The 24,656-nt window shown below is 38.9% G+C and overlaps 1 protein-coding gene across 1 annotated transcript in view; it reads left to right on the forward strand.

Moving 5' to 3' along the window:
• Positions 1–24,656, forward strand: part of LOC148946947 (uncharacterized) — a 305,387-nt gene that overhangs the window by 143,206 nt on the left and 137,525 nt on the right. Inside the window, exons 12-13 of the mRNA XM_089096755.1 lie at positions 8,762–8,905; positions 13,572–13,718. Of these exons, the coding sequence (XP_088952881.1) occupies positions 8,762–8,905; positions 13,572–13,718 (291 nt within the window). The remainder of the gene's footprint in view (positions 1–8,761; positions 8,906–13,571; positions 13,719–24,656) is intronic.

Genomic DNA, 24,656 nt, shown 5'->3' on the forward strand with positions numbered 1-24,656 from the left:
TTAATGGAGTCAGCAAAATCGTAAATTGTCAACTACAAGTTTGGATCAAAGCTATCTAAAGCGACAATTACCCGCGTTACTTTCATCGGTATGGTCGTGGCAATTGGTTTTATTTGATCATAGGACTCCCGCCAAATACTATAGCAATAGTAGATTTTTTTCGGCTTTTCCAAAAACATTTTATCGTAATTTTGAATTATTTTAGTTAAGAGTGTTGTTTTGCCTGACATTGAGGGCCCACACAGAAACGATCGGAAGGGTGTTTTAAATTGATACATGCTGCTGTTGCTGCTGTTGACAACAGTCGGACTACAACTAACTGTAAATCATTCGTGTCCAATGAATAAGTAGCAGTAATAATTTTCCCATAGATCTATCTATGTTAACAAGAACAACAAAAAAACAAGATTTCATGGTCATTTATTTGCAACATGAAAACTCTATTTGTTCAAAATGAACAACATAAAAATAACACTTTATGTTCAACAAGAACCTGACAAAATTTCATGGTCATTTATTTGCAATATGAAAACTCTATTTGTTCAACATGAACAATGATAAAAATGACACTTTATGTACAACAAAAAAAAGCACTTTTTGTCCATCAACAATAACACTATCTGTACAACACTTATTGTCTTAAAACACTTTTTTTTGTCCAGCAAGAACACTTTATGTACATTAGTAGAACACAGTAGCACACACTTCTGTACAACAACAACAACACTTGAAAACAATAGAAAGAAAACACATTAACAAAAAAGAATTGTGCATAGCACAGTTGAACATTATGAATTTAAAAGGTCCCCCCCACCCCCCAGGAGCTGCGGGGCCAAAGGCCCGCCGCGGGCGGGACCCCCAAACCCCCGGGAGCAGCGGGCGGGACCCCCTACCCCCCCGGAGCAGCGGGCGGTACCCCTCATCCCCCGGGGGCCGGCCGCGGGAAGGGCCTCCCACCCCCCGGGAGCCGCGATGGAAAAAAATGTACAATAGTTGTCGTCACTGCTGCTGCTAAAGGTTAGGTTGGGTCAATGGTTATGGTGATTAGTTAATTTAGGAACGGGTTAGAGCATTTAATGTATGAACGGGTTGATGGTTAGGTTAGTTGGTTAGTTGGTTAGGTTAATTTATCCAGACCAAGTTGATTGCGATAGTCTATGCATTCAACTCGGTCTGAAATACGGTAGTGGCCATGAGGCAGGACACTCACACAATTCTCGAGCACATAGACTTTGTCGGATATACACGACATTGCATTTTTTTCCACTCTCACAGTATAATTTCTATACTGTAGAGAGCGAATTGCAAGCACCTGTGCTCTCGGCACTAGGCTACTTTCTACACAGTCTCTGTACACGCTCATGTTGAAAAGGCTCTTTACAAAATGTGTAGGCACCCCTTTACACGCCTACTTTTCATCCCCACTATGAGTTTTAGCGCAGTAAACTTTGGGGCCTGGAAAATCTTCTCTGGATATCATCTCGGCCTACGCCTCATAGTTCAGCATGAGTACTTGGTTGAGGACTTAACATTTCAACAGCTTGAGGAGAAGGAATGGAGTTCAAGGTGTAAAATCCACCCACGTGCTGACACATTTTCCCCGGTCCAAATCAATCAATAGCTCTTTGGTTTTTACCTTTAGCAGCAGAAAATCTGTATCCCCATAGTAAACTTGAACCTCCCCCTCCCGTGGCCATTGCACCTTGCACACATTGTAAAAAACGACAACATTAAATTTTTTGGAAATTTCTAGTACTGAACTACCTCCTGCTATATTCTTGTTCAGTACCACATTTCTCTTTTTCCTGTGTAGAAGAATCATCCCAGCCTCTATGCTCGTGAACGATGTAGAATTAGGGTCGGCAATAACCGTTGCACCCTCTAAAGGATCAGTCACAACGTCGCAGCGAGAATTGTTGCGTACGCTTTCACACATTTTGCCAAACGCTGAATTTAGAATGAGTTTGTACAATTCCTTCTCTACTTTAGAGTTTGCCCTAGAGCGTTTATCAACAAAAGTGTCGATAAATGTTTTCAAATATGGTTTCTGATTGAATTGCAGGACCCTATGTATTTCGGTGTTCTTGAAACCATTGTTCCCCATCCAGTGCAAAAGCAAATCGTGAACAACGATATTCACCTTAGGGTCCAAATCTGCAATCAGTTTTTGCTTAGAGGGGGTCCAGTGCATCCCCATATCCTCAACCAATGATCAATTGTTGGGGCCCAATGAGTCTCTGCTCACGGGCCGATTGATACAGGGAAAAACAAAATCTCTGACTGAATCGTGAAGCGCCAGTGGAATGTGCCCGTGAATTTCAAAGAACCATCCTTGTGGCCTATTGTCCTCGACGGTGGTAATGTCGGGGAACTCATAAGGATTCTCAAGCCATTGATAGTTCCCACACGACAAAGAGTAGTGAGACATTGCCGAGGGGTACAATGAGTTCATGTCCAAGAACACTGCATTTGACTTTGCACCGGTGTTTTGTCCGCTCGGATCGGTTGACAAGACGCGGCCATGAAAAACATACCCTCCCCTCATTGAACGCTCTACAAAAAGGTGCTGATCTAATTCGGTGATTAGGCCTATTTCCTCCCTACTAATTTTTAAAATCAAATCTATCACCAAATGTGGTGTGGAAAAACAGTAGCCTATATCTAGCCCGAACTCTGAATAGATTTGGTCTGTGTTCTTGCAGACTATATCCAACAGAGTTAAAACGTCACTGGCCAAGTACAGTCTACAATAATCCCACCCATTTTTACAATTCCCCTTAGCCCACACCTTCTTGGCAAACTTATATTCCTCGGCTGTGCATTCACTACTGGTGAGTGAATTGTAAAAAGCTTCAATTGTAGGTAGTTTCACCTCGCTTAAGCGAGCGCCAGAACAGTAACAATCGTATGTATATATACCTTTTCATACCAATAGCTCATACATTTTACTGCCTGGAACGTTTTGTTTCAGGATTGAACATCTATAGAAATTGTTGCTTTTCTGCAATTGACTCAATTGTCTCAATGCTTTTTGAAAAAAACTAAAAGAATATAAAAGCCTGATTTTATTCCAACACGTATGCCCATTATTTACCACTTGCCATTTCAGCTCGAGAAGCACCGACTTCTCGGCCGCTTTGGGAATAATATTATAGGAAAAAGAATTATTTACCCATGGACGGTCTACTCCCCCTCCTTCCCTGTGCACACGTGCCAGTGCCGGTAAAATAAATTTTAAGTCATAATTTGCATTTTGAATAAAAACAGGAATAAAAACTGCTGGCTAACATTTAAGTTAAACGATTGATGCGCAACCCCTCTAAAATTACTCCCCCCAGAAGATATTTCCTGCCAAAAGTGGGTATGGTCTCTGACTTTCCCCCTCCTCCTCTTTTCCCTTTAGTCCCCTTATCCCCCTTTTCAAACTCCCCCTTACAAACCCAGCATATTTTCTGATTTTTACTCGCGAGACGATCCTCTGCAGACAGCACCATAGGGTAATGTGTACTTCTCAAACAATAAATATCGCCATTAGCCGTGCCAATGAATTTAGTCAGTGGCTTGATCATACACTCTCTCTCATCCAATGTTTCTACTAATTCTAATAACTGCATGGTGCTAGAACAGTTTCTATGCGCAGGCGCATAGGAAACTGCAATTGCTTGATTTTTTTTGACTCGATTTGAAAATTTAGGATCGTTCACTTCCACCAGCTTAGCTTCTGAGTCCAAAGATATTTTGTTGCATTGGGGAAGGGTGTTCGAGAAATTTGTAAAAAGTAAGATAACCCATTCCTCTGAAACTGTTTTCAGTGTCTGGTATCGAAGTCGGCTACAGTATCTTATGTGATCCTTTAGTATTATATCACAACAGAATCGAGCGAGGCATGCCGGACAGTAGTAACGTTCCCCTAGATCCCTACCCCCCCCCAGAACTCTACTAATGTCTGTAATAGGGTTAAAATGGCCAATTGAATTGGCAAGGTCACTAGATGGTGGTGTGTACAACAACCAAACCCAGTGTTTGACCAATTCAATTGACGGGCCCCTTACTGGGAAAACCACCGCCTTCTTTTTAGAACAAACCCCATCTTCAAATTCAGTTTCATACTGAACCACAGTAACGCCGATATTTAAATGGGCATTAACCCTTTCAAAAATATCAGTGGATCTTAGCGTTACTGGGTATTTTCCCTCTAAACAAGTGAAATCTACAATGGGGAAATTGGACCCGTCCTTCCCATGTACAGCCCAATCGTCTAAATTCGTCTTGGTAGCGTCACGTGCTAGAGGCTCGAATGCTGATATGAGGAAACCATACTTGAAACATTTTTGACCTTTCTCAAAACAGATCCGCTGGACACCACGACAACCTACTAAATCTGGATTATATTTTAAAACTTTATCCCTATCATATTCTCCACCTGCCCCCCCTCTTAAAATAAAATCTTTCTTAAATTTATAAATATTCACGCTTAAATTTTCAACAAATAAAACTACAGAGCCGCTTCCATTTTCATTAAAGTTCTCAAGATGCGCAATAATTTGACCTATCCTCTCGCAAAAAACACTCTCAAAATTTTCTAAATTCGGATAGATCACACGCATCTCGGAGTGTATATAATGATGGTAAACTTCATTTTTCCCCTCATTTAAATAGAACACCTTTAAGACAATTGAAACCTTAATCGAATCCCTCCCCCTCCTCATAACTGAATTTTATTCTACAGTAGTGCACCAATTCTATTAAATATTCATTCACAATTTACACTGGGTCAACACAAAATTAACCCCTATAAGTGAGTCCAAAAGATCACCAAAAGTTACAGTGCAAACAGCTCCTGCATTTAAAATTGTATTAGATAATTGAAATTCGGGAAAAGTTGTAAATTGGTTATTATATCCTTCCCCTCTTGTATATCATCAATACAGCCTCCCCCTCCACCACATCGTTCAATATTTGGGGTATGGGAATCCACTTCAGTTTTTTGAAATGGGGAAATGTAATCAGTGGGGGGAGGGTTCCCAGTTAATTAATTTGTAAAATCCTCCAAAAGCTGTAAGGTGTTTAGACTCAGCAAAGGTAAGTCCCCCTGCTCAGCTGCGCTATAATCTACATTTAAAATTTTTTCGATAAACTCATCATAGTTATCTGGAATTTCAAGTGAATTACCACTCCATGGTGAATTGCTGTGGAAGTCCACCGGTGCGTCCTCTCCTCCAACTGATGAGGACGGCGACAAGGAATGGGACCAATGCAACCTATAAATGAAAAATAACTTATTTTCAAAGTGTTCAAATCACCCCTACTGTTTTTAAAATTTAATTATTATTTAAAATGCGCTTAGTAGCATTTAATTCCCTACTCTATCGATATTCTGAAAGTTCCAACTTAACGAAAATCTAAAACATTTTACATAGAAGGCAATACTTAATGAAAATCTAAAACGCTTTACATAGCAAGCAATTTGATTTTGTTCAAACAACTCCACCCCTTCCCAATTTCCAGTATTTAATGCCCCCCTCCGAGCCAGCCCATCGGGCCACAACGGCGCTTCCCGCAGCGCTTCTCAGGCCCGCGGCGCTTCCCTACCCGGGCCCCACAGCGCGTCCCGGGCCCACCGGCGCTTCCGGGGCTTCCAGGGCTCCGCGGCTCCCAGCCGTTTACATAATGTCCTAAAAAAAATAAATATTGTTAGAAGATAATTTTGGAAATAAGTCGTTTGTCCAATTCCCTACAGGTTGTGAACTCATGAGCTTAATTATTGTAATCTCGTCTGTTCTGTTCCAAGATATTTTGGAAAATACAATTAAATTGGAGCCGTTAACTCTTATTGAATGTTTCCCCTAAAATCTTGGCAAGTTGTAAGGTTGAAAGCTGTCAACAATATTACGCAAATTAGAATCCCATATGTGCAAAGAGATAAATGGGATAATCTCTGTCCTTCAAATTGAGTGGGGGGAAAACATCTTTTAAAATCTATGACATAATTTTACAGTGTTGAAAAAAAGCGAAAAGAAAAGTCCTAAGAGATGGCAGAAAAGGTAGAAACTAATCAGCTTTTGAAAAAAAACCACGGTCTTTACTTGATAGCCACTGTCTCTTTCCGATTGAGAATTGCGTTTAAATAAAAGCACTTTATAACTAAAGAATTTTCTATGTGGAAATTATGTCCAGGATATAGTGTCTCTTTTAGGCTTCACTACGAGAATTCAGTTGGCTAAATGTATACGATAATTGACCTGATTTAAAAGGGGGAACAATGTCCTTTAATATCTCTGACATAATTTTACTGTGATGAAATGAAAGGTTTACTTCTAGGCCCCTTAAAACTATAATATTCTATCGAAAAATAGCATTTTGATTTTCAAATGGTGAGATAGCAGTAAACTAGAAATTACTTAAAAATATTATTATGAGATAGCGAAGAGATAGCAACAGTGGGGACAGAGAAAATTGGAAAGATTAGAAAAAGAGAGTGGTTTCTTTGACATGCAAAAAAAAATTACATTATATTTAGATATATCTGAGGGAGGGGGAGCAGAGAAATTTAAAACAATGGTTGGGGGGTGGGGGGTTAATATTTTAATATCTCTGAGACACTTTTACTGTGATGAAATGAAAGGTTTACTTCTAGGCCCCTTAAAACTATAATATTCTAGCGAAAATAGCATTTTGAGATAAAAGGCTCTCTAACAGTAATTGACTAGAAATTAACTAAAAATATTATTATGAGATAGCGAAGAGATAGCAACAGTGGGGACAGAGAAAATAGCAAAGATTAGAAAAAGAGCGGTTTCTTTGACAAGCAAGCAAAAAAATTACATTATATTTAGATATCTCTGAGGGAGGGGGGAGCAGAGAAATTTAAAACAATGGTTGGGGGTGAGGGGTTAATATTTTAATATCTCTGAGATACACTTTTACAGTGTTGAAATATAGTGAAAAGAAAAAGACTAAAAAAAACATTGGAAGAAATAGATATATATTTCTATAACTAGAGGTAAAAATGCTTACATTTTTATATCCCGGCTGCACTTGTGTGCCAGATGGTCCGGGTAGTGCATGTTGGAGAGCAGCCTCATGATCTTGTATAGGCGGGGCAGTTCCTAAGACCCTCGACAATGTATGATAAGGGGGTGACGGGCCGGCTATTTCACGATCTTGTGTAGGTGGGGCTTCGGTATTGTAGTTATCCGCCCAATCTCTCTTTAGTTTTCTGCCAGGCTGCATTAGGGCTGCCTCACCCTCTCTTGCTCTCTTAGATGGAGGGGAGACAATACATTCTTCACAATTGGCCTTAAAAGAAGAGAAAAAAATGAGTATCAAAATAATTTTCCCCTTTTTTTTACAGAAGAAAAATTAGTACTCATAACCTAACCATAATTTTGTCTAGAAAAGCATTTATCACTAAGAAACCCCCTCCCAAGCATTTTCAGTAAAGCAAAAAGTAAAAATATACTAAACTCAGAAATCAAATGCTATTTTAATTAATTAAAAAAAGCTAATTCATAGACATCCCAGCCCCTTACTTTTCACGCAAAGAAACGCTTTTTTTTCATTTTACAATAATGGTGATAGAATAGAGATATTTCCCCCTCCCCCCTTCCAGCAATGTCCAAAATATATTGTTAGACCATAATTTGAAAATAACCCGTTTCACCCTTCCATACAGGTAGTGAATCCACAAGCTTAATAAACAGCAATCTCTTTCTGCGTGAAAGTGTTTTTAATTTGACTGGAAAAACAATCCTTTTTTGATCTGTGGAACCTTTGGCCAAACCGCTAATGTAAGGATCAACATGCAGGAAGTGCAATTATGGGGGTGTCAGCTAATTATAATCTTGCGGCAATGTTTTGTCAATTTAGCGGCTTAATGGCTAAGGGATTGACATAAAGTTGATTGTCACTTTTAGATAGGATTAAAGAAAGAACAAATTTATTTCTATTGGACGAATTATACTTGTAAAAACAGTGGGTGGTTTTGAGGGGTGTTATGTGGTAAAAAGAACATATTTTTTTTTTTCTAGTGAGTATAAAGATAGCATATTGGAGTTTGTATGGTGGGGGAGGGGGGACTTAGATATACTGGAGGGTGACCAAGGAAAGTAATTTTATTTTGAAAATAAAAAATGAAAATGTACTAAAACAGAACTCTCATTGCTAATTGTGGCTGCCAAGGCTTCAAGCTCATCAATAATATCCATTCTTGTTCTTTCAACTGTGACACAATACTTTCTGATAATTTAACACAATGCATGCCCGTTATATACGAAATCTCAAGGGCGAATTGGTATGCAAAAGGAAAATCATATGTAAGCGAGCCTCTGATTGGTCTAGAAGGGGATGTAACCGAGTCTCTGATTGGCTAAGAAGGAGACACGTGATCCTGTTTCCTATTCCTGGATCTTAACATTCGCCCCGAGCGTGCACTTGCCCAAAACAACAACAAATAAATCGACCTGGGAAAAAGAGGTCATTGACCCACTTTGATTATGCAATCATTCTCCCTGGGGATTCCATGCCCATATTTGGTGCCCCGTCAGCATTAAACTAAATTGTAGATGGCGGCAGGGGTGAGGGATGGGGCTGGTACCCTCCTTTCTACATATATATATATATATATATATATATATATATATATATATATATATATATATATATATATATATATATATATATATATAGTATATATATATATGTGTGTGTGTGTGTGTATATTCGTTTTCAGCTTACTAAAATTAATGAAATGTGGTTTTAGACATTGATGAATGCTCAGAAGGCCTGGACGATTGTAACGCTGAAACAACGCTTTGTGTGAATTCATATGGTGGTTTTACTTGCAGACCCTTCCCAGTTTGCCCACCTGGCCATCGCTACGTTGTGGAAGCTCGAACTTGTGAAGGTAGGTCATATGGACTCAGATAGTAGGTGAGGCGAAAAAAGAATGGTGCAAGGAAGCATAGGAAATTGAGCTTCCTGGAATAGGGTGAAGTCAGGGAACATTTGGTGTTGAATAGTATAACTAAATAAAGGTGTCTTCCTATCATTGCAAAGAAAATTAAATTAATGATTTTGCTGTAAAATATAGCGACTACGAGTGTATTTAGTGCACTTATTGAAACTTTGGCAACTTCTGTCTTAAAGTTTCTCTCTACCTCGTTGGATGGGCTTATTCGAGATTCTATTTTTAATTTACGTCTTTAATTGTGATGTTTCATAATAAGAGGCCGCGCAATAATGCTGACTAATTAAAAAGCAAAGTCGACACAATGTATTATTTTTTTCACAAAGGCAAATCGTATGGAATGAGTTGTCGTGGAAGCTTCGAAGGGGTCCATTTGATTTGATATTGAAATTTCTAGTGCTTTTTTTTAAGAGTAGAAAGTAGAAAGTAGAAAGTCGGCACTTTTATTGCAACGGTAAGCATATCTACGTGAGAATTCATCCAATATTTGACGAATCTTAAAAGACATCATACCGTGAGGAAATGTACCTATTACGAGTCCAAACAGGGATACTGAGAAAATACTTGCAGAGCCTAGAGTACAACGGTCAGATTGCTATTTACCAGATGCGGAGAGAATATTTCAAATAGGTGTTAAAAACAACACATGTGGTGCGAAAAACGCGTTATATAGCCGACCAAGGGTTCTCTTATCGAAGTGGCCCTTAACTCTGGCGAGCAGCCTGAAACAACACTAGGCACTTTGTAGGAGACAGATCAGTGGAAAATCGACATTTTTTATTGCAGTGGTTACCCAATCTACGAGACAGTTCATCCATTTTTTGACAAATCTGAAAAACACCGCACCGTCGGAAAATGTAACTATACGTTTTCCTGTCAAATTGGCCTTTAACTCTAGAGAGAAGTCTAGAGGACTTTCTCAATTTCTCCCTCAACACATTGATTATTAGTGACCGTGTTGCTCGAATCGAGGTCCCGAATGCAAGCCCGAGGTACCCAATAGATGCAGAGGCAGAGATTGTGGCAGGGCCAACCTGAATTGTTGAATCGAGAGGTTGATAACACCCAAAAACGAAAAATTCATTTTTAGTAGAAGCGATTGATAGTCCAAAGTCAAATAGCCCGGCTTAGAGGCTATTCACAGCAGCCTGCAGCGATTGTAAGTCATTAGACAGAAGGAAGATGTCATCCGCTTACGACAGGTGACTCACGTTAATGGATGGCTCGATAAGAAAAGGCGGTATTCTGCCAGTTGAATAGCGGATGATATCGTTGAATATTGCAGGACTCAATACTGAGCCCTGCTTTACTCCGTGACGTAAAGAAATTCGGCTGCTATAAAGATTTTTGACACGGAAACACATAGAAGAAATTTGATATCATTGCCACAGAGAGGCACAAATAAATGGGTTTACCCCGCTCCTCGAAAGTGCTAAAATAGCTTGGGAGCTTAGGACTGAATCAAATGCCTTAGAAATATCTATTGCCGAAACATATAAAAATTTCTTCATTCTCTCATGCCTCTCCAAGATAGACACTAAAACTGCAAGCGCATTTCCGACACCAAGACCCGTGCGAAAACTAAACTGATGATTTCAATGATTACACCTATTCGAGATTTTTCAGAGGCAATCTTTTCAAATAGTTGGGCAATAACCGAATAATCTGTAAACGGACGATAAGAATCACGAGATTGAGGGTCTTTATTTTTTTTGCGATAAACATCACAATACTCTCGTTTATTGCAGTTGATACGAATTTCTGCGCAATTTGTATCATCCTTTTGTGTCCAATTAACTTAAAAACACCAAAAAAATTCTTCAAATAAAAATAAAGAGCTCCATTAAACAAAAAAAAAGCAGAAATAAAGTCAAATAATCTTCCAAGCATATAACAACCTCGATTCACCATCAATAAATAAATGAAACCCATAACGAACAGAAATTACAATAAATAACCGAGTCAAACTCAATACAAGCAAAATTAGCATGAGTAGGGCTGACAACCCTCATGCCTTCTCAAAACCAGAACATAATTTGCGCTTTACTGAAAAAAAAAATGACCGTGGATTGTCAGTTTTATATACCTATATTTATTCCTTCAAGTTTTGATTATTTTTTATTTATTGCAGTCAAATAAGTGAAAACATTTAAAAAGCATTTTATTTTCAGGTGGTAGTTTATCTTTCAGGTGGTAGGTCGTAGTTTATCTGTTATTTTATGTTTAATATAATAATTCATTTTAATGTATGTTCCTTCAAGGTCTCGTTCATCCATTAATGGTCATTTTGTTTGTCTTCATTTGAATTACGATCTGAATTTATTTATGATTTTGTAAGGGTTTAATATTACTCTTCACTTTCCATTGAAAAACTACTTTTTGAAAATATTTTACTAGATTGGTCAACTTAAAACTGTTAAAGAGTTAATTTAAACTACGAAGGTAATGCGTAGTTTTCTTAGGTTAGAAAGAGACTATTGTCTATTCATTTTTACACAGATTTTTCTGCATGAGAGGAATGGAAGAATGTTTGTTTTTGTAATTTTAATAACTCACAGTAAAAACTTTTTTTTTAAATAGCTTAGGAGAGTGGTCAAAACCGAGTGAGTTATTGGTAACTACCAGGCGCACTACACTATGCTCTGCGCACGTTTTTTCTTAAATAGTTTTGGAGGCTGGCCAAAGCTGGGTGAGGGACCGTAAAATTTCCTAGAATGGTTTACCGTGTTTTATTGTGTATAATTTAAGAAAAATTGTTTTTGTAAAATAAGTTTTAAGGATGCGTAGGTGGGGGAGGGGGAGGGGTAAAATCTAACATCATCCCCGGGTGCTTAAAAACCTAGCTGCACCTCCGGCATTAAAGTGAATTCTGTTGACGCATTTATTGTTTTCCAGTTTCCGTTTTTTGGGCGAGGTACTGTTTACTGACAAATTTTCATAATGCATCAAAATAAAATCCCCCAACAGAGAGCAAATAGTTTATAGGGCTGGGGATTAACTCGTGAACTCAATAACACTATTACTACAAAAAAATATTGAAAAAATTTTTGTTCGTGTCGCTATTGGCAAGGGTTACTTTTACCTAGCCCTTCACTACCATGAATATTTTCATGACTCGCTTTTTCACTTTTGTGTATGATTTTTCACTGAATGTTGGAGGGGGGGGAATTCCCGATCAACTATCCAACAATTCTTAAGGCAAAAAGGACTGGTTTAGTTTGCTGATGTAGTAACACCAGCGTAGATACGCCAAATCACAGTTTATAGAATTAGCAGTAGGATCATTCTCTATCTCTCCCATTATAAAAACCCGGACAGGGGTGCGAGTGCTCCGGAGAATGTTTTTGCAGATAGAAACATAGGCGTTATCAGATCTTTTCGCGGGTAGACAAGTCAGATTTCTCTTGGACACGAAACAAGTGGAAACCCGCTATTACGAATAATGCACTTGGTAACCATTTCTCAGTGATTGACGATAACAGACTAATCCGCTAAGGCAGAAACAAGTGGGAGGAGCTTTTTGTTCGCACCGAGACCGAAGACCAGAAATTATCTGCGATAAGCTTACTGTCTATAAACTGTGCGCCAAATATAGCAATCAGTCCTATTTCAGTGATTGACGACGTCTGCAGATTAGCTATATATTTTCGTTTATTAGTTTCCTTGCTCAAAACATACTAATTGCTATCTTCAGTCATACAAACATGAAACTTTAAAGATAAATTGTTTTATTAATGGAAGGAAATGTGTTTTTATTTAGTATGACCAAGGTGCCTCGTGCGATCAACCACACTCGAGCTCAGCGTGCAGTTTTATTACCGCTACATAAAGCTAGAGAAATATGTTTATTATTTTTAACACTATAGGAATGGAAATGTAAAATGCAGAAAAAGAACGAAAGCTTTGGTTAACTTTTAAAGTTAAAGATTTTGCACCACTTGTTTTGTGTTTGAATTGATAAAGATAAGTAAAATAAAAAAAGATAATAAAAAATAAGATATCTAGATCTCGTGTAGAAGACAAGAGAACAATAACATGCACCCAGAAGAAACCACCTTTGTGGTCGTTGGCCCTGTACGTTGGCCATATACAAAACTTCAAAAATCTTTTAATCCCAAATAAAAAAGTAAAAAATTAGTTTGGTCATTTTAAATACACAGTGCTAGATGAAAATCATAAATCAAACAGAAATACCTCAAAAGCCTTTGAAGGAAACTTTTTATCGGCCTCTTCAGCCAGTGAACTACAAAACAAGTTGATATTATTCTCTGAATAATATACGTTTAAAATTTTAACTGATGTTATGGAACCAAATCCTGTAATGTTTTTAATTTTCTCTTACTTTTGATTAGGTAATTCTTTCTAGACTTACTTTATCGAATTTTAAATATGTGCTTGGGAAGTTTTATTTCAATTAAGGTGAATTTACATGAATGGCCCTCAATATACTGATACGAAGGAGAAAATGGCCGCTACATCTTAAAATGATTGAGATCTATTGAAATCTAGATATTAGGCTCTCTTCCCTAATTTATGTTTCTGAAGTTTTGCAAGCAAGCCATACTGTTGTTAAAAAAGAAATTTGTAAGGACTCTTTTTTCAGATGTTGACGAATGTAAAGAGGGAACAGATAACTGCGATCGAGACAAAGAAATGTGCTCAAATTCAATTGGTTCTTTTAAATGTACTGAAAACAAAGCTAACTGTCCATCTGGACACAGGTTTAACCCACTCACTAGAAACTGCGACGGTAAGATATTACATATATCTCTCACTATCCCAAATTTTTTGTTTCTTCTAAGGTTTTCTAAAACACCTTTTCTTTCCGTATTTTTATGGAACAAACTAAAACTAGATAGAAATTAAGCATAGTTGTCACACTGAAAGAATGCATGGAACAGCTTTGAATAAATAAAAGAAAATTCACCCTTTAGATTTTTTTAGAAGGAAATTTCTCTTCATTATTACCATAGAGGACGGGCCCCAAAGAAGATACTGCCAGCCCCGAGAGGTTTCTCAAGATCCCCTGAATAGGTAATAAAGACCCTAAAACTTGATGGAAAAAAAACCTTAAGCTATAACGTAGCTTATAAAAACAAGAGAGGAAAGGAAATAATAAAAGGAAAATAAAATAAAAAAGGTGAGAAAACGAGGATAGCCGCAAAGTCAGCTAGTGGCAAAATATGAAGACGAAGAACAAACAAATATATCGACAAGGACCTCCGCCATGTCGTCTTCAGTGCTAAAAACAAAACAAAAAACAAACAAACAAAAAACAACAAAAAAAAAATCTAACCTTCTGAAGGGAATCTAACGAGAGCAGAATATACACTGAATAAAAAAAAACGCCAGAAATAAGTGAAAGAAAGATTCACAAATAGGATTGAATAAGTATCCGAAGCCTTATTCTCGGGCTCCTTATTTTCTTGTTTTGTCTTTTATAATCGTCTATCCATGATATTTTTTATAAGGTTTATTGGGTATCAATTACAGAATAGAATATCTTTGACATAATTTAAATTCAGAATTTACATGATTACGTGAACAGTCGACTAGACAGATTATTACACCTCTTTTCGCAGAAGAAGGGTGATTTAACGAGAAATGTAAATACCGATCATTATGGGTTGGCTTTCTATACATAGAAAATTCAAGGCTAGGAATATTTTTTACAATTAAAACATCCAAAAAAGGCAGCTTTCCTGAGACTTCCAGTTCCATTGTGAATTGCAGATTCGAATCAAAACAGTTCAAATGGGCCAAAAAATCTCTTAGAGAGTGATGTCCATGTTCCCAAACAGAAAGGATATCATCAACGAAACGAAACCAATGAGATTGTTTTAATGGAAACAATTCAAAGCAGATTGTTCTATAAAATCCATGTAAGAATGCCAAACAAGTAGACAAAACAGTGCCCATGGATAGGCCCATGATTTGAAGGGAACATTTTTCTCGGAACTTAAAATACGACGAGAACTTGTTGCAGAGACGAACAAACGTCATTATTGTGTTAATTTCCGAAGTTTTGTAATCTGACCAAACAGAATTTTCCTCTAATTTTCTTTGTAAGGCCCGCTCATTTATAGATATTGCATGAAGTGCAAATGGAAACTGCACCAAAACTAGATAAGATAGTTTTTTCTGTTGTACTTTGATTTTTTTAACTTGTAAACAAGATCTATGGAGTATTTGTATATAAGACTTCTCTGTGCTTTGAAGAGGCTTAAAAATGGTGGCTAAGAACTGTCCTACACCTGTAGCTGGAGAACCATAACATGCTACATTTAGGACGTAATGGATTATCTTTCTTATGGATTTTGGGCAGACCATTATGGATTTAGGATTAAAAAAATAAAACAAGAAAATAAGGAGCCCTCCCCCCTTGATTCAGTTATTCAGGCAATTGAGAACAAAAATTTCACTGCTTTACCATACATGTCCAAACTTAGTGACAAACCAGGGAAAAAAACCAAACCTCTCTGTTTCTTTCAAAACTGAACAAAACGTTGAAGATTTTTTCATCTCAGAAAAAGATAAAACGGGCCCTATACTGGGTAGTGATGTCTACAGAGTTCCATATTCACATGGGAAATTTTACACAGGTAGGACCCATTGACAACCTGGTGAACATTTGCATGAACACAAAATTTCAATAGATAAGTCCCTATAAATAAAATGACAACTTTGATTCCGCCTTGGCCCTGCATATCTTTGAAAATCCTAGACGTTTGGTACTTTTTGAGAAGGCAACTTTAATATCTACTGTAAATGGCCTACCCAAATCTTTTTAAGAGGCAAATGAGATAAAAAATAGACAAACAGAAGTGTGGCTATAAATAGAGACACTGGAGATATTCCTTTAAGCCCAATTTATAACAACTTAGTTTCAAAGGAAACAATCAATATTTTCGCCCAGTCTAATTTAAGACAACCGGTCTACATACCTAATGAATATCGAAATTGCAGAATGGCGAAGTCTATTGCCAGGCACCGAATACTTATGAAAGATATTAAGCTGAACTGGCCAGCCATTGCAAAAAAAAACAACAGAGAGAAAGATATCAATGAAATAAAAAACAACAAACGAGACAGCGGCCAGTCGAGAGAAAAGACGAAAAATGTAAAGCAACGCGGATATTTCGCCTGTATCAAAACAAGGCATCTTCAGCGTGACAGAAACACAAGAAGAACCAGATAAAAACCAAACTAAAACTAAAAACAAATAAAACCACAACCAATAAAAATATACAATTGGCACAAACTAATTCACGTAGGTAAAAGATGCTATTAGACGTACTTCAGTGAGAACACCAGAGCAACTGAGGTAACGTTAAAAAACTAGAAAATATTTTAATTATTCTGTTGCGAAATAACCCTCTCGTTGGCTATTACTGAAGGAAATCGTTTTGGTCTAGCAGGTAAAATAGTCCCCTGTTGATTATTTAAGATCTTAATTCCCTTATTATTTGAAAAAACTACGTTTTCTAAAGAGTTAAAGAGGCTGAGTCAAAAGTTCGAACCTTAAAACGTACAGGGATTAGGAGGTGCAGTTGGGGGCTGCCGCCCCCAAACCCCGCTTCCGTATATGAAAGGGGCTGTGCCCTCCTCAACGCCTCGCTCTTTACGCTAAAGTTTTTATTGTTAAAAAAAAAAGAGTTGTGAGAAAGTCAAACTTTAGCATAAAGAGCGAGGCGTTGAGGAGGGCACAGCCCCTTTCATATACGGAAGCGGGGGTTTTGGGGGCGGCAGTCCCCCAACTGCCCCTCCTAATCCCTGTACGTTTTAAGGTTCGAACTTGTGACTCAGCCTCTTTAACTCTTTAGAAAACGTGGTTTTTTTCAAATAATTTTTGCACGTTTTGTACAGTTTATTACTTATCATTGCTTGACTAACTGTTAGCTGATCTTTTCAGGAGTTAAAGATGGGGGGCTGCCGTCTCCCAAACCCCCCGCTTTTGAAGATTCTTGTGTTAAGCCTTTTAATTCCTGAATACTCAAATTTTTCAAAGATTTTCTTTTTTCAACTTTTCCTCGAGCATGCGGGTATACAGCATGTTATCAAAGCAGTGGAGACTTACCTGTAACCTGAAGGCCGACTGTGATATTCTTCTGGAGACGCCTGTTGAGCCGAAGGATTTAATAGATTGGATTTAAAAAAGAAACTGAGTTTCTTTTTTAAACTTTAAATTCAGTATATAAAAAATTTTCTCTGACAGGGAATCGAACCCGGATCTTCCGCCTGACAGTCAGGAACAGTGACCATTGTACCACAGAGACATTGTTATATTATTTTTGTCTCTAGTATGTATTTTTGACGCAAGCAAATCCCAACAAAACTTGATATTTGGTTTTTGGAAAATAGGGAAGGAAGGATCGGATTGAGCTGAAATTTTGAGGATAAGCTCCCAGGCCCCAGGAAAGCTTATCTTCTAAATTTCAGCCCGATCGGAAAACATTAAAGGGGGGCTGTGGTGGAAAAAATTAACATGGGTTCTTATAGGAAAACGAGGTTTTTCGTAAATGTGAATTCGGGGGATAATTTTTTGGGGGTGAAAATATCAAAAGGCCCTAACAGGTCGAATTCCGCTTCGAATGAGTCCTCATTCACCAGGATCTGTTACCAACTGTGGCCTGTAGGCATGGCTAATAAAAAAAAGAGAAATGAACATTAAGTGGCTTGATCTGAAATTTCGAGGATAAGCTCCTGGGCCCTAGAAAAGCTTAACCTCTAAATTTCAGCCCAATCGGACAACGTTAAAGGTCGGAGGGTCGAAACTTCCGGCCCACTTTTACCCATGAAGATAAAGTCGGAGAGGGGTGAAATTTTGCACGTTTCTTAGTTGGAGCTGGGGCTACAAAATGCAATCACCTCTGTCTCTCTGCGACCGCTAAGACCGGAAATCGCTTAACATTGTGGTGGGTCGCCTCTTTAAAGAGGCACAAGTGTGCCTCCTTGATTGACTGTTGATTCACTTTTTAGAAGATTATCATAAATTTAGTCAATATTTAAATTAAATATTATAAAATAACATGCCTGTGTCCCTATTTTTCGAAAGGTTAGCAAACATATGTTTTTTAATTTCTATGGCTTTATACCACTTATCATTTGAAATGGCTAAAGCTTCGTCAAATTGTGCAAAGTGATCTTGTTGAACCCAAATATGTTTTGCTAAGGCTGAATCAAAAGCTTCCGGAGGCTTTCTTAATTGTAGGTTTTCTTCTATTGAATTTCGATATTCAATAAATCTTTCAACAAATTGTTGGTGAGTCCTACCAGTATAGAGCTTCCCACAAGAACACGGAATCTTATACACCTCACTTACTAAATGTCCCTAGGTTAAATCCTTTCCAGAACTAAAGAACATGTATCGATGTCAAATCTACGCAAAATCCGTGAAAGCTCCTCACACTAACCAGGTACATATGGCAATGAAATGAAACTTTTAGATACGTTTAAATCTGAAGACTGAAAAACCCCAATAAACCTACTATCATGTTTAACACGTCTATTTTCAATTATTTTGTCAATGAACTTAATTGGGTAATTATTACAAAACTAAATATCCCTCAAATATGACAATTCCGAATCCAGAAATCCCTGGGAACAAATTCTAGAGGTTCTATCCACTAGTGACACAGGTAATTTAAATATTGACTCAATTTATGATAATCTTCTAAAAAGTGATACAACAGACAAAGGCGACAGAAAAGACCAAACCGCTTTTACAAGTCTAAATCAAGCTGCCCAGAAATTAAGGCTTAGCTCGAAAGGAAGGTCAGCAACCGATTTGAAATCCTGAACCAATTATCTGAAGTTGACCAAGAATGGGCATAGGTAAAAGCTGCTACCCATAAAGTAGCCGAAGAAGTCCTTGGCCACACTGACCGGAAAAAACAAATCTGTATATCTGGTGGCACCATAAAGCTATTTGAAAAGAAGTGAACCAAAAGAACCCTTAAAAGCAGCCCGAAAAGCAGTTAAAGTATCAGTCAAACAGGACCGAGAACAGTACTGGTCAAATATGGCAAATGACCTCGAGCTTGCGTCCAAACATCATAATAGCAAGAAAATATTTTAATTATTAAAAGAAGCAACGGGAAAAGCCCCTTCAACAGCTGACACACTGAAAGTCAAGTGTGGGGAAATCATCCGATCCTAAAAAGGCGAGAACTCTTCTCTGAGCTACTGAACCCTATCAAAGCCTCATGTGATATGCCTTCTTTTTCGGGTTCTACTAGGGACCCTTACTACATCTGGACCCATCGAGTATCGCAGAATTTCTAAAAGCGTTGAAGTGCGTAAAGAGTAACAAAACACCTGGAGAGGATCGAATTCCATCTGAAATGTACAAGGCCTCACCAACCCTGTTATGCCGACTAACCAACCTGTTTTTACATTTCTGGACGACAAAGGCCTTCCCAAAAGCCTGGAAAGTATCAGTTCTATATAAGGTCTACAAAAAAGGCGACAAGACTGTTTGCGAGAGGCATTTCCTACATTAATCATGGAATGAAAATATTCTGCGTCATTTTCTTGGATAGATTTAAAGATGTGCGTGACAAGCTAATCCGTCCTGAACAGGTAGGCTTCAGACCAAAGAGGGGATTTCCGGGGCATATACTCACGATCCGGCTAATCCAGCAACTGTACAACAGATATCATCTACAATTACTCATCCCTTTCATTGATTTTACTGCTGCTTTCGATTTCCTTATCAGAGAAGAACTATTTAGGATTATGGCTGAAGATGGAGCGCCACAAAACCTCATCAACCTACTCCGAAGCAGATACATAGATACTGAGAGACCGGTGTCCGCGTCTCAGGTAACAATACTCTCAAGTTTACAGTCGAGTCTGGTGTCAAGCAAGGATGTCTCTACGACAGACTGCATAATGAATAATGTCCTGACCAGCCACAGCAGTTGTCTATAGTCAAATGGATGGCTTTCCTCAATCCTTGACAGACTTGGAAATTTCAGACTATGTTTCCTTGTTCGAAACCACAGCCAACTGCTCACAAGACATGATTGATCATGTCTGCAAGACTTCAAACGCCATTTGAGTTACCATAAACAGCTTCAATAATAAAGTGATGGTTATTAAACATTTTGCAACATATCAAATCATCGTGGACGACAAAACAATTGAAAACGTCGATGAATTCAAGTACCTTGGGTCCATTTTAACACGAGAGGGTGGAGCTGGTAAGGACATTTCTGCCCAGATATCAAGGGCTTGGGGAGTGTTTACCAGTCTGAAAAAGGCGCTATGGGTCAGACGTGAGATCTCAATAAAGACCAAAGTCAGGGTCTACATAGCATCCGTGCGAACCTTGCTTCTGTACAACTGCGAGACATGGCTGCTAAAGACTGTTGAAGCTAGAGCTCTGGATGCTTCGATCACCGCTGGCTTTGCTACATACTCCGAATTAAAAGATGGGCAAAATTCAAGGAGGACCTTGAGCCATGGGAGGCTTTTGTAGGCATCGTAGGAGTTGGGACAGAGACTGGCTGAAAATTGCTTGGGAAGCTGCAATCGACAGATCGAAGTGGCCATCAGACGTAATTACCAAAGTCCATTGGTGCCGGGCAGGGCAGTTCTTTGTCTAGTTGCCACCGAAAGTAAGTACGTAAGTAGGTCACTGATAGTTAGAAAATTGGGGCATAAAAGTACATTTTTGAGATTTTAAGCACATTTCTGCCACCTACACAAAGATCCACCGACCGTCCTACATAATCACTACTGCACAATGACGCACCGCTGTACTTACTTTTTTTTAGTTTAATGGAACTTTAACATATATATCTACAATAACCGCTTATTTTGTATAGACTACGTGGATGGCAGGTTAAGTTTTGATCCCGACGGCCTCAGACTATCCCAAAAATTTTACCTTGGCCCCAATTCGATATCTGACTCTTTATGTACATTGATTATGTAATTTAGAAAGGCCGAATGTTTAAAAATTTTAAAGGCAGGTGTATTTGCACACCTTAAATAACATTCAAATATCGCAAACTATTGAAAAAAACCTTACAAATTTATTTTTCCGCCTGAGGGCAAAAAAGGCTACTTTGCAGTTTTCAATATGTTCGATTCTAATGTTTATATCGCTGGCAAATTTCGTATGTGTCATTTTATTCCTTGGCTATCCTCCACCCCAGTATTATGTCAGTTCGGAAAGAGTGCCTGACTTTTGGCGGACTTTTCCAATTTTGAAGACTTTTATCGTATATGGCCTATAATGAGTATAAGACCATTTTCGTTTTTTAGAGTTCTTTCCCCAATAAGTTAATCTTAGCTTTTTTTTACGAACATAAAAGCAGAAAAAGACACACACTGGGACAAGCAAACATCTGCCCAGGAAAACAAGCCCTGAGAGTGAGAGACAAAACAATTAAAAGTACACAATTCAGACATACAGACAGACAAAGACAGATACTGTGACAAACAAACCCGAAAAAACAGGCACAGAGAGTGAGAGAGTGAAATGCAGATACAAATACACAGATCCAAAGATATAAACAGACAAAGACAGAAACGGGAACAAGTACAAACCCACCCAGACAAGCAGGTGAAGAGTAAGGGAAACAAAAAAAAACACTTACAAACACACAGATTCAGACAAACAAGCAGACAAAAAGACAGTAACTGGGACAAGAAAAATTCTGCCCAGACATATAGGTACAGACATTCAGAGAGACAAAAACACATACAAACACACACATATTCAGACATACAAACACCCGCTCAGACGCACAAGCACAGAGGGTGAGAGAGAAAAATACATACAAAAACACTGATTCAGAAAAACAAACAGACACAGAAAGACCCTGGGACAAGCAAACACCCGCCCAGACACACAGGCACAGAGAGTTAAAGAAACAAAAATACATACAAACACACAGATTCAGACATACAAACAGACAGGTATCGACACTGGGGCAGGCAAACACCCACCCAGACACACAGTCTTAGAGAGTGAGAGAGACAAAAAACATATACAAACCCACAGATACAGACATACAAACAGACAAAGACAGGCACTGGGACAAGCAAAATCCCGCCCAGACACAGAGGCACAGAGAGTGAGTGAGACAAAAAATATAAAGACACACAGATTCAGGCGTGCACAGAGAGTGAGAGATACAAACACTCAGATTCAGACATACCAAGAGACAAAGACAGAAATGGGGACAAGCAAACACCCACCCAAACACGTAGGCACAGAGAGTGAGAGAGACAAAAGAACATACAAATATACAGATTCAGACATAGAAACAGACAGAGAAAGTCACTGGGAAATGCAAAAAGCCACTCAGACAAGCAAACATCTGCCCATACAGACATGCACAGAAACTGATTGAGACAAAAACGCAGACAAACGCATACAGATTCAGACATACAAACAGACAAAGAAAGACACTGGAAACAAGCCAACAACAGCAGAGATAAACAGTCACAGTGAGTGAGAGAGACGGAAACAAATAAAAACACACAGATTCAGACATACAAACAGACAAAGACAGGCATGGGGACAAGCAAACACCCACCCAAACACATAGGCACATTGAGTGAGAGAGACAAAACACATACAAACACACTTATTCAGACATACAAACAGACAAAGAAAGAAACTGGGACAAGCAAACAGCCACTCAAACACACAGGAATAGTGAGAGAGAGAGAGAGAGAGAGAGAGAGAGAGAGAGAGAGAGAGAGAGAGAGAGAGAGAGAGAGAGAGACATAAACACACAGAATTAGACAGACAAACAAACAAAGACATTCACGGAAACATGCAAATACCCGTTCAGACAATCTTGTCTGAGGACAATCTTTGGACAATCTTGTACCCTCTCAGACACACAGGCACAATGAGAGAGAGAGAGAGAGAGAGAGAGAGAGAGAGAGAGAGAGAGAGAGAGAGAGAGAGAGAGAGAGAGAGAGAGAGAGAGAGAGAGAGAGAGAGAGAGAGAGAGAGAGAGAGAGAGAGAGAGAGAGAGAGAGAGAGAGAGAGTGAGAGAGAGAGAGAGAGAGAGAGAGAGAGAGAGAGAGAGAGAGGGAGAGAGGGAGAGAGAAAGAGAGAAAGAGAGAGAGAGAGAGGGGGAGAGGGAGAGAGAGGGAGAGAGGGAGAGAGAGAGAGAGAGAACAGCACGTTCAAACACACAGAGTTAGACAGAGAGAGAGAGAGAGAGAGAGAGAGAGAGAGATAGAGAGAGAGAGAGAGAGAGAGAGAGAGAGAGAGAGAGAGAGAGAGAGAGAGAGAGAGAGAGAGAGAGAGAGAGAGAGGGAGATAAGAAAACATACAAACACACATATTCAGACACACAAACAGGCAACAGACGGACACGGGTACAAGCAAGCACCCGCCCAGGCACATAGGCACAATGAGTGAAAGAGACAACAACACGTACAAACACGACAGACACTGAGATAAGCGAACGCCCGTCCAGAAGCAGAAGGAACAGAGAGTGAGAGTGACAAAGACACATACAAACACACAGATTCATAAACACAAATAGATAAAGACAGACACTGGGAAAAGCAAACCCCCCCCCCCCAGACACACAGGCACAGAACGCGAGAGAGACAAAAACACCTGAGAGAGACGACCAACCCTGTTATGCCACCTAACCAACCTGTTTTTACATTTCTAGACGACAAAGGCCATCCCAAAAGCCTGGAAAGTATCAGTTCTGTATAAGGTCTACAAAAAAGGGAACAAGACTGTTTGCAAGAGGTATTTTCTTCATTAATCATGGAATGAAAATCTTCTGCGTCATTTTCTTGGATAGATTTAAAGATGTGCGTGACAAGCTAATCCGTCCTGAACAGGTAGGCATTAGACCAGGGAGGGGATATCCGGGGCAGAAACTCACGATCCGGCTAATCCAGCAACTGTACAACAGATATCATCTACAATTACTCATCCCTTTCATTGATTTTACTGCTGCTTTCGATTTCCTTATCAGAGAAGAACTATTTAGGATTATGGCTGAAGATGGAGGGCCACAAAACCTCATCAACTTACTCCGAAGCGGATACATGAATACTGAGAGACCTGTGTCCGCATCTCAGGTAACAATACCTCTCAAGTTTACAGTCGAGTCTGGTGTCAAGCAAGGATGTCTCTATCGCTCGCATTATTCAACAAAACGACAGACTGCATTGACAGGCACTGACAGGTGCCTTCGATCACCGCTGGCTCTGCTACATACTCCGAATTAAAAGATGATCTAGAATTTCCAATCACAAAGTAAGAAACCGATGAGGTCAGACTGAAGGGCTATCCTCTACCATCAAAAGATGTCACCTCAAATTTCCCGGCAACACCTTGCGCTGACCCAAACGTAAGATATGCCGTAAAGTCCTTATCTGCGAGCCACTACCATCCTGGAGACGACATCAGGCAAATTCAAGGAGGACCTTGATCCATGGGAGGCTTTTGTAGGCATCGTAGGAGATGGGACAGAGACTGGCTGAAAATTGCTTGGGAAGCTGCAATCGACTGATCGAAGTGGCCATAAGACGTAATTACCAAAGTCCATTGGTGTAAGGCAGGGCAGTTCTTTGTCTAGTTTCCACTGAAAGTAAGTACGTAAGTAGGTCACTGATAGTTAGAAAATTGGGGCATAAAAGTACATTTTTGAGATTTTAAGCACACTTCTGCCACCTACACAAAGATCCA

This window comes from Artemia sp. Qi Xiang Cuo, chromosome 11 (assembly GCF_049724085.1).
Source record: "Artemia sp. Qi Xiang Cuo chromosome 11, ASM4972408v1, whole genome shotgun sequence".
Classification (NCBI taxonomy): domain Eukaryota; kingdom Metazoa; phylum Arthropoda; class Branchiopoda; order Anostraca; family Artemiidae; genus Artemia; species Artemia sp. Qi Xiang Cuo.